Here is an 11,331-nt window from a genome sequence, read left to right as displayed (position 1 = left end):
GTGGGTTCTGGCTTGAACAGACCACCTTTCTAGGACACATCATATCAAAGGATGAAGTGTCAGTGAACCCCAAAAAGGTTAAAGTAGTACTCAGTTTAGAAAAATTGACATCAGTTAAGAAGATTCGTAGTTTTCTAGGAATAGCGGGTTATTACCGCAGGTTTGTGGAAAGATTTTTTAGTCTAGCTGCTTTTCTGACTCGACTCATGAAGAAAAATGTCAAGTTTGAGTGGAACGAGAACTGTGAAAAAAGTTTTTCAGAACTAAAGAAGTGACTAACTACCACACATATGTTGGCTTTGCCGAGCGGATCAGGTGTATATACAGTTTATAATGATCCCTGCTACTTAGGTCTAGGTTGTGTGTTGATACAATATGGGAAGATATGTCCTATGGGTCCATACAGTTAAAAAGTCATGAGGAAAATTATCCCATCCATGATTTAGAGCTTGTTGTAATCATACACACCTTGAAAACTTGGCGCAATTATTTGTATGGGGAGATCTTTCATATCTATACCAATCACAAGAGTTTGAAACACATATTCACTCAGAAAGATCTCAACATGCGTAAGAGAAAGTGGAAGAACTTTTCAAGAACTATGATTGCGATATCTTGTATTACCCAGGTAAGGCCAACGTGGTAGCTGACGCACTCAGTAAGAAAAGTGCAGGTATATTAGCCCAATTGATGGTTTCAAAATGCAGGTAGCTAGGGGCCGCACAACAAGTTCAGCTTCAGGACCTGAGGAGAGTCACATGTTTGGGCCACCTGATCGTTCAGCCTGAGTTAATCTAGAGAATAAGGGAAGTTCAGTCCGCCGACTCCACCCTAACAGCCCTCAAGAAAGATGCAGAACAGGGAGTTAACTCAAAATTTTGAGTCTCCGCCGATGGGTTGCTTAGATTCCAAGACAGGATGTGTGTTCCAGGTGACAGTGAGTTAAATAAGGACATTATGAGGGAGGTCCATAACTCAAAGTTTATCATGCATCTCGGAAGTACTAAGATGTACCAAAGTATGCGATCTTAATTTTAGTGGAACGAGATGAAAAGAGATATAGCTGACTTTATTTCTCAATTTTTGGTATGTCAGCAGGTTAAGTCAGAGTATCAACGCCCAGACGGGTTACTTCAGCCATTACCGATCCCGGATTGAAAGTGGGAACATATCATCATAGACTTTGTAACAGAATTACCTAAGACACGCTCAGGACATGATGTTATCTGGGTAATTATCGACCGACTTACAAAGTTTTTCCACTTCTTGGCCATCAGGATGACCGATCCCTTGAACAAGTTAGCAAGAATGTATATCCGAAAAATAGTCAGACTACATGGAGTGTCAGTGACAGTAGTGTCCGATAGGGACCCCAGGTTCGTTTCTCAGTTTTGGTCCAACTTTCAGCAAGCCATGGGAATAAAATTGTCCCTTAGTACTGTATTCCACCCTCAGAGTGATGGACAATAAAAAAGGACAATTCACACACTTGAAGATATGCTCCGAGCTTGTGTTATGACTCCGAAAGCCATTGGGATGACCATTTACCCCTGATAGAGTTTGCCTACAATAACAGCTACTAAACGAGTATCAGCATGACTCCGTATGAGGTGTTATATGGGCGCCCATGCAGATCGCTAATTTGTTGAGAAGAAGTTGGCGATAAAAAACTGTTCGGCTAAGATTTGGTATAGGAGACTACATCCAAAATAGTTAAGATTAGGAAGAACATTCAGACGGCTCAGAGCAGGTAAAAAAGCTATGCGGACATCCGGAGAAGGGATGTGGAATTTGAGAAAGGCGATCAGGTGTTCCTCAAGGTCACTCCCTTCAAGGGAATCAATAGGTTCGGTAAGAGGGGGAAACTGAATCCCTGATTTATTAGACCATTTGAAATTTTAGACAGAATTGGTACCGCCGCCTACAGACTGGCACTGCTTTCAGAATTTTTCAGGGTCCATAATGTGTTTCATGTGTTTATGCTAGGCAAGTACAACTCGAACCCCTCTCACGTCCTGCCCCATGAGCCTTTTTTACTTCTGGAGGATTTGTCATACGAAGAAGTACCGGTCGGCATTATGAACCGAAAGAGCAGATTACTTCGCATCTGAGAAATTTTCTTTTTTAAAGTCCTATGACAGAATCACACACCGAAAGAGGCCACATGGGAACTAGAATCAGACTTTAGAGCCAAATATCCCCAATTGTTTGATTGAGAGTGAGAGAGATAAATTTAAGGGACCAACTTTATTTTAAGAAGAGGAGAGTTGTAATACCCTAAATTTGATTTTAATGTAATTTAAGAATTATTTATAAATATAATTTCTTAATTTTTAAATTTTTAATTTTAATTTAGAGTAAAAAAAGAAGTAAAATTGATGGAGGATGAAATTGAAAGTAATTTTGGAAAAAAGAGGTAAAATTTTGAGTTATGTGGGTATTTTTGAAAGAAAAATCAGAAATCGGAGGTTAAAGCGCAATTTAAAAAAAAATTACCACGTAGGATGCTTCGTCAGCAGCCCCGATGAACCAGGATGCACCCATTGTTGACGCGGTGCCATGCGGGCGATCCGCGTGCCAGCAATCAAATGACTCAGGTCCGTTCCCGCGCGCATGGACAGCCTGGATGCGCTCCCTCCCAAACGCGATCAAACGGCTAGATTCAAATGTGATCAGACGGTCCAGATTAGATCGCGATAGATGGTCTAGATTGGATCGCGATGAATGGCCCAGATTTACTTCCTATTTAATCGCGATCGGACAGTTCAGAGCAAACGTGATGGACGACCCAGATCAAAAGTGAACAGATATAAATAACTCACATTTGCACCAAACTCTAACCCTAGCCGCCAGAACCCCTCATCGGAGAAGAAGACCTGGGCGCTGGGAAGGAGCTGCTGCCACCCGTCGACACTTGCCGCCGCACCGGAACCCTTTCTGACTGCCAAAAAAGGTAAAAACTTTTTCTTTTACTCGAAATTTAATTTTAAGCTCACCCATGACCAAATCGGAGCAAACAGACCAACCAATTAGTCGAAAAATACCGACGAAGTCCAGTGGCATCACCGCAGAAAATTTCACAAAACGCCTCTGATGAGGCCCTTCTCGATTTCCTTTATGTGTAATTTTTCTACTGTTGTGATCACCGTGTCCTTCTCTATAGGTTGCCCGGAGCAAAATGCCCAACCACAATGTGAGCCGGAAGAGCCACCGCACCGGAGAGCCCCACCGTTGGTGAGTTTCGATTTTTTGTGTTTTTTCGGTCAACCGAGGTCCTTCAAAGTATTTTCTTGTAGGGATCGATGCAAAATCAGTTGAAAATGACCGAAAACAGCCGACCCAAGGTAGACTGCCGCCGTGCCAGAATTTTAAAATTGGCCAAGTGGGCCCCGTGACTGATTTTGGATTTTTTTGGGACATTTATATGTACTATTAGTGCATTTTAATTCCCGAAAAAAAATTTCAAGAACCCGAGAATCGCCCGTAGGCACAGTCGAACAGCTTAGCTTTTCGGGTATCAAATCGAGTAAGAATTCCTCACCCTATTCCATATCACAGAATTGAAGTTTAAATAAATAATAATATTATATTTTGTGCGAATTTAATAAATGTGCATAATTAATTACGGATTGCTAATGAAACCAAAACTGGAAATTGTTCTCTGTTGATTTCTGTTGATTTATTTTACAGTTTAAAAACATGATAGCATCTGATTTATTAATTTTATAGTTTGAATGCATGTATTGCTGTCTTACGTGATCACTGTTTAGTTAGAAAATTGAGATATGCTTGTATTCCCTTATGAATGTTTGTTTGTTTGTGTGATTATGGTTGATTTGAAAAATGGAGACTAACGAAAATGGAAAAATTGTGTGGGGAGATGAATAGATGAAGACAACAGCCTTACTGGATATCTTGGGAGATAGTGGACGGATCGGGTACATAGAGAACCCTACCGTGAATGTTGTCTCATACCGGACGGGGTATGGAGACATGATAATTTGGCATTCATACCAGACAGGGTATGGGAACGGCCCGCTTTACCCTTATACCAGACGAGATATTGAGGTTTAATAATTTGGTGCTCATACCGGACGGGGTATGGGGACAACTTGTAATTGAGATTGTTAAAAGAAAGGGTTCGCGTGTAGCCGGGACATCCCTATGAACCCCATGGATATTAGTAGGCTGGTGAAAAAAGTAACAGTTATTGTTTGGTTTATTGACGATGTATATAGACTTGTGATATCTGTTATGTTGCTGATTTTACATGAAACCATGATCTGTATGATATTAATTGTCTACATAGGTTGTTTTTATAAATCTCATTACGGTAAGTGAAAGGTAAATAGTTTTATTTATGACAAACGAATTTATTTAAATTAAGTGCTCCATTAGTATTTTGATTTTATACCAAACTTTATTTCTGTGTTGGTGATATAGTGTGATATCCTTACTGGGTTAGTATAGCTCATCCTTTATTTAACTATTTTAGATCAAGAGAACCAGGTTCTAGAGCCCGATCCGCAGGAGGATTGCGAGTAGATGCTAGATTTATTTATTTCCCATTCATTTCCTTATTCTTGTGTTTTTTTCAAAAGAGTGAATTTCGTAACGTTGTTTGGTACTTTAAATTATTTGTATAAGGAATATAAATCTTGAACATTTATTACACTTCCGCACTTTAATTACCTTTTATTTCTTTTGGATATTTTTGAGGTCGTTACATAATTGCTTCAGAATGATAAATATCTAACGTACTATGTATATCTATTGTAACGAAATAATTATACAATTTTTGCATATAGCTAAAAAATATCCATTGTAATAGAAAATAATGTAAATAAGTAACGTCGTACTTGAACAGACTTCTACTGTTTATTATAATAACATAAAAAAGTATTTAATTATATAAAATAATAGCATAATTAATATTATGATAATTTTATAAATACTTACTACAAAAATAAGCCTATTACTTTAAATTTTAGGTTATTGCATTGAAATTTTATTAAAATCGAATTATAAATTTTTTCTGCTCTAATAATTTTTCACTGAAGATTTGAGTAAAAGTGATTACCGGTCCAAAATTTAGACTAAACCAAATTGGACTTAATTGATAATCAATTAAAGATATAAGCAAAATTGAAAGTTCGATCGTTATAATTTTTTTGGACTGGATCAAACCTGAGTAAATATTTTTAGGTTTTATTTAGTTATTAACTAAAATAAATAATTTTTTTTAATCGTCTAGTGAAAAAGTTAAAAAAATTCAATAAAATAAAATGAAAATTAAAATTATTTCTTATTTAATTTTTAATCAATTTTGTAATAATTCTAAAATATGTATATTTGGTAATTCTTTTTTCTTAATAATAAAAGGTTACAAGCCGGTTGAGATTTTGGATAAAAGCTAGTCCATCCCGACTTCCGAGGCCCCAGTGGGGATCTAAACGGCCTCGTTTGGTCTGGGATGCCACCAAACCGCGTGTTTGGATATACGAGTGATTGTATACGGTAGTCGAACAACATGTCGTTTGGAAATAGAAGTGGCGTAGGATAATAAAGATGCGCAGGAGCTATAAATTGGTCCTCATCACCTCCCTGCGCAAATTAGGGCTACGCCTCGGAGAATGTCACCAAAATTGATTTGTCATTGGTACTCTCTCTCTCTCTCTCTCTCTCTCTCTCTCTCTCTCTCTCTCTCTCATATTCCGGTATATATATATATATATATATCGGGGGTCTTATTCTGAAGGCAATAAATTTGAAACTGAAGAGAGAAGTCTTTGTGTTTGTTCTATCCGTTCTGTTGTACGTATAAAAGCTTGATTAGCAGAATGAGTTAATGTTTAAGTCGATTAAGTGGTGGATATGAATGTCTATAATTCTGTTTCGAGGTAAAAGAAAAAAGCAGTAAATGGATATCTCCCATTGTTGGATTTATGCGACTGAATTGAGCTCTCTTTATACGAGTGCTCTGTTCGATATGTGCAATTTAAAGAAATGCTTTATATGGTGTTGGAGGACGAACCCGGATTATGATTGATTTTTTTTTTTGGGTGTCATTCGAGTGAGTATATACATATATATATATATATATATATATATTCATCTAAATCAGGCAGAATGAAGTGTTAGTTTTACATTTTTTTGAAGCCATGGTGTTCTCTAAAGCAAAGGCTTAGAAGAGCTTTCAGTGCTTAATAAGTTGAATGCAGCGGATTATATAGTTGAAAACATCATTTATCTTTCATGCTTTTGTTGGAAGGCCTAGGATGTCTGATGAATATGGAGCATTTTGATGCTTGGTTAATTAGCAAAGATGTTCTAGATGGCAAAGCTGTTACGAATATACTGATTCTATGACGCTAATGTATCATCGTTTTCATCATTTTGGTCTTTAACAAGCTACTAAACAATCATTGCGTGCTTATAGCTAAAGATTGGACTTGCACCCCATACTTTGGACTTCTTTATCATGTTCTTAGATCCTGTTTGTTGAACAAGAAAGGTAGGGATTTTGGAAAAATCTATTATTTTTAAGTTCGATATTGATTGAGGTCAAATTAGGTAATAATTAATTTCTTGTCTTTACATATTGGCTCAGGAAATTCTGTTGACCAAGTGAATTAATGTGGAAAGTATAATGTCTGACGAGGCTGGACAGATATTGATGGTTTATGATGATCCCTCAGACCAACGATCTTTGTCTTTAGATGATACAAGCAGCACAGAGGAATCACCAGATGAAATTACGTTCTCTCTTGAATCCGCTAATGATGCAGTTCCATATATTGGGCAAACATTTCCCACCCATGATGCTGCTTATGAATACTATAGTGAGTTTGCAAAGCGATGTGGCTTCTCAATACGTCGTCATCGAACTGAGGGAAAAGATGGCATTGGAAAAGGACTAACAAGACGTTATTTTGTCTGTCACCGTGCTGGTAACACTCCTGTCAAGACCTCAAGTGAAAGTAAACCTCAAAGAAATCGAAAATCCTCTCGCTGTGGATGTCAGGCATATTTGCGAATAAGCAAAATCACAGAATTAGGAGCTACAGAATGGCGGGTCACAGGTTTTGCAAACCATCATAATCATGAGCTCTTGGAACCGAATCAAGTTCGTTTCCTCCCTGCATACCGGACCATATCAGATGCGGACAAAAGCCGAATCCTTATGTTTGCCAAGACAGGAATTTCAGTGCAGCAAATGATGAGGCTTCTGGAACTTGAAAAGTGTGTGGAACCAGGATATCTGCCATTCACTGAGAAGGATGTAAGGAATTTACTTCAATCATTTAGGAAGTCAGATCCTGAAGATGAGGGCATAGACTTACTGAGAATGTGCAGAAACATCAAGGAGAAAGACCCTAACTTCAAGTTTGAGTACACACTTGATGCAAACAGTAGGCTAGAGAACATTGCCTGGTCATATGCATCATCAATCCAATCATATGAGATATTTGGTGATGCAGTGGTGTTTGATACAACACATAGGTTGACAGCATTTGACATGCCCCTTGGAATATGGGTTGGAATAAATAATTATGGTATGCCTTGCTTCTTCGGTTGTGTGCTTCTACGAGAAGAAAACTTGAGGTCATTGTCATGGGCATTGAAGGTACAAGTGAAAATTATGATTTTCTTGCAGTCAATCTAATCAAACTAAATTATATATTTGATTGCTGGATTTACTTGGTTAGTGTATGTATTTTGTGTTTTGATTTCCTCGCACTTACAAAAGCAAAATTGGAAGGTGAGGAAGGGAAGTATAAACTCAAATGAAATGGGGATGATGAATAGGATAGGAGGCAGGTTATAGTTGATGGGCCTAATGCTTACCATGGAGAGTTATGTGAAGCATCTTTTCATGTATAATATGATTTGTAAAAAGTTGATATTTCTACGAGGCAACCTTGGAACACCAGGAAGCCTGCCAAATGGCCTTTGTTCCCTGCCTGTTTTCTCATAGTCAATTTAATGGAATTGGTGCTTTTTTTGTCTTTCTCTACTAGTATAAATACTTATATTGAGATATGTTTTCTGTCTTACTTATCTTGTCTAGCCTGTCACTCTTCTTTGGATGAAAGATTGGCTTCTTTTCTGATCTTATGAGCTTCTTAAACATGCACACAGATACAGTTCATTTTGATGACCTTTATTGGCCATCTATTTATATTATTGTTCTGTTTTCCTATTTCGCATACAAAAGGCGTTCATAGGGTTTATGAATGGGAAGGCTCCACATACAATATTAACAGACCAAAATATGTGTCTCAAAGAAGCCATTGCCATGGAAATGCCAGCAAGTAAACATGCACTGTGCATATGGATGATTGTGGGAAAATTTCCATCCTGGTTTAATGCTGTTCTCGGAGAACGGTATAATGAGTGGAAGGCTGAGTTTTATCGACTATACAATTTGGAGTCGATTGAGGATTTTGAACTGGGATGGAGGGACATGGTTAATTCATTTGGGCTGCATACTAACAGGCACATTGCAAACCTGTTTGCTTTGCGCTCTCTGTGGGCATTGCCCTACTTAAGAAGCCATTTTTTTGCGGGAATGACAACAGCTGGCCAGTCAAAAGCCATTAATGCCTTCATTCAGAGATTTTTGAGTGCACAAACCCGTCTGGCGCATTTTGTAGAGCAAGTATGTTTTCTCTTGCTGCTTCTGGCTAAATGAATTTATTTTTATCGTAATAGAAGTTATGTTGTGCGCCCACATCAGTTGGATTTAGGAGTCTTACTTTTGACTGATGAAATAATTGTTTCTGTTAAATTGAAACTTCTCATTTTTCTTTTATCCTGAAGAGCGACAATGTTAGTAATTTGTTATTATCCTTTCAGATATGTAAGCATGCTAGGATTTTTTTGGCTGCATTGCCTCCACTCTTTCCAGGTTATGGCATCTTCATTATGTGTCATTAAATTTTAACTTTGTAGTTAAGACCATGATTACCACTGTATCTTGGAATTTACACAGCTAACCTAAATCCTAACATCATTTTGGTTAAGAAATTGTTGGAAACTGTGTTACGTGATATAGGTCTTCCATACTCTTTCATATGCTTATCATCCCTTTGGTGGAAGATTTTGGTTTATGTTGAAATGGTTTATTTGTCACTGACACATCATGATGCAACTAGGTGGCTGTTGCAGTAGACTTTAAAGATCAAGCAGCAGAACAACAAACGATGCAGCAGAATCTCCAAAACATTTGTCTGAAAACTGGTGCTCCTATGGAATCACATGCTGCCTCGGTCCTCACCCCATTTGCCTTCTCCAAGCTCCAAGAACAACTTGTTTTGGCCGCTCATTATGCATCATTTCAGTTGGAAGATGGTTTTCTTGTGAGGCACCACACTAAACTGGATGGAGGCCGAAAAGTCTATTGGGTTCCTCAAGAAGGAATCATAAGCTGCAGCTGCCAACAGTTTGAGTTCTCTGGAATACTATGTCGGCATGCTCTCCGAATCCTTTCGACAGGTAATTGTTTTCAAATCCCAGACAGGTATCTTCCCCTTCGTTGGCGCCGAATAAGCTCATCTTCAGCAAGGCCTATGCAGAACAATCCAAATGATCATGCAGAAAGAGTTCAGTTATTACAGAGCATGGTGTCAACACTGGTGGCAGAATCTTCAAAGTCAAAGGAGAGAGTGGATATAGCAACTGAGCAGGTTTCCATCCTTTTATCTCGCATAAGAGAGCAGCCAGTTCTTCACAAGGTCTGAGAGATATATCCCACATGCACAGGAATCTTTGGAATTTATGTCAAGACAGTAAGTGAATGCTGAAATCTGAGTTCTTTTGGAAAACACAGCAGTTTTGGTGAAGCATATATACGTAGTAGATCAGCAAAGCAGGGTTTGATGTATAGATGAATCCTCCAATTGTAGTGGCAAGATCTGGCCTATGTGGGATTTTATTCATTTCGAGCTGATCTTGTGCATTTTGTTATGTGTAATCGAAATCCTACTAGGAGTCTTAGTTGTGAGCAATGGCTGTACGTATGTTTCCGTGGGGTTTGCCTGCTTGTTTGGGTTCCACAAAGGTTCTTACATGTATAAATATCTACAGACTTGTGTTCTATGTGCATTCATGTCTTTTTCCCTTTTATTCTTTTCTTATTCTCTCTTTGTTTATCTTTTTTTAATATATTAAACTATTTAGTTATTAACTCACCTTACTAAACCGTAGCATTCTTTTAAATTTATGAATGGAAACGAAATCATAACTGAAATTTTAAAAACTACTAAAAGTAAAATCAAACACACACACACACACACACACATTTATTTGAATCGATTCAATTTTGCCATTACAAAGTTGCACTTTTTACTGGGTGATCTTATGATCTGTTACAAGAGGAATTTCGTAGTCTCCATAGACTAAGTCTTTGATGACCAAAATGAGTAACCGTGCAGGGATGGGGAAATATGGTTCCACTAAATCAAGTCTTAATGCTAAATTCTGTAATCAGTTGATTGTAGACTACTTTCCTATAATTTTGCTCTGAAAGTCTCATTTTTATGCATTTCTCTTTTCTCTTATGAGATCGTTTTCTTGTTTTCACAATTGTTGGGCGAGGACTAGGCAGCATATCGGTCGAATTCCAGATTGTAACGTTCATTCAGCTAAAAAATTTCACAAATTCTACGATATAATTCAAACAAATTGTCTCTCAATTCATTATTAAGTTCTTACTCGTCTCTATTACTATCCTATTCCCTAATAATTCGAGTTAAAATTTTATACCCATTACATGTTTAAAAATAAATAAATAAATAAATAAACAAGAACAAAAATTTAAAAAAACAAGTTCCCAGTCCTAGTTGAGCAATCCTCCAATATCGACAAACTGAAATATATCCCATGTTATTAATTATCTACTTCCTTTTCTGTCATAGAAAAATTGTATGTATAGTCCTGTTATATTTAACAAAATAAATATTTATAAATTCTTAACATGATATCAGATGTATAGGTTAAGAAACTTTATACTCTTTTATAAATTCTATTTGATTTTCATTACTAAAGTAAGCAAGAAAATTTTAAAGTAAGTTCGATTCCATTTCTGACCATTAATTACCTTTACATTCTGTTTGGATAAATTTTAATAATGGTTAATTAATATATGATAATGACAGTAATTGAACGACAGTAATATAGTATGTGAATGATAATTTTTTTTTATATTTAGATGATTATATATTAATGTATGTTAGTGACATATTTTTGTTTGAATGATACGATGATATGATTGTATTTTTAATTAAATTATTAATTTATCTCTACCTATTATATATAATAATAAGTAGT

General features: G+C 36.8%; 1 protein-coding gene across 1 annotated transcript; it reads left to right on the top strand.

Annotated features, from left to right (window-relative positions):
- Positions 1-5,506: 5,506 nt before the first annotated feature.
- FRS11 (FAR1-related sequence 11) lies at positions 5,507-10,128 on the top strand. Its single transcript, XM_022035944.2, is given in 5 exon segments — positions 5,507-5,659; positions 6,611-7,627; positions 8,219-8,662; positions 9,159-9,726; positions 9,729-10,128. Coding segments are annotated over 4 exon segments (2,061 nt in total). The 5' UTR covers positions 5,507-5,659; positions 6,611-6,649; the 3' UTR covers positions 9,800-10,128.
- Positions 10,129-11,331: the final 1,203 nt, after the last annotated feature.

This window comes from Carica papaya, chromosome 2 (genome assembly GCF_054855325.1).
Source record: "Carica papaya isolate Zhongbai chromosome 2, ASM5485532v1, whole genome shotgun sequence".
In the NCBI taxonomy this organism is placed as follows: Eukaryota; Viridiplantae; Streptophyta; class Magnoliopsida; order Brassicales; family Caricaceae; genus Carica; species Carica papaya.
Note: the sequence above shows the minus strand (reverse complement) of the source record. Positions and strands in the feature narration are given on the sequence as shown.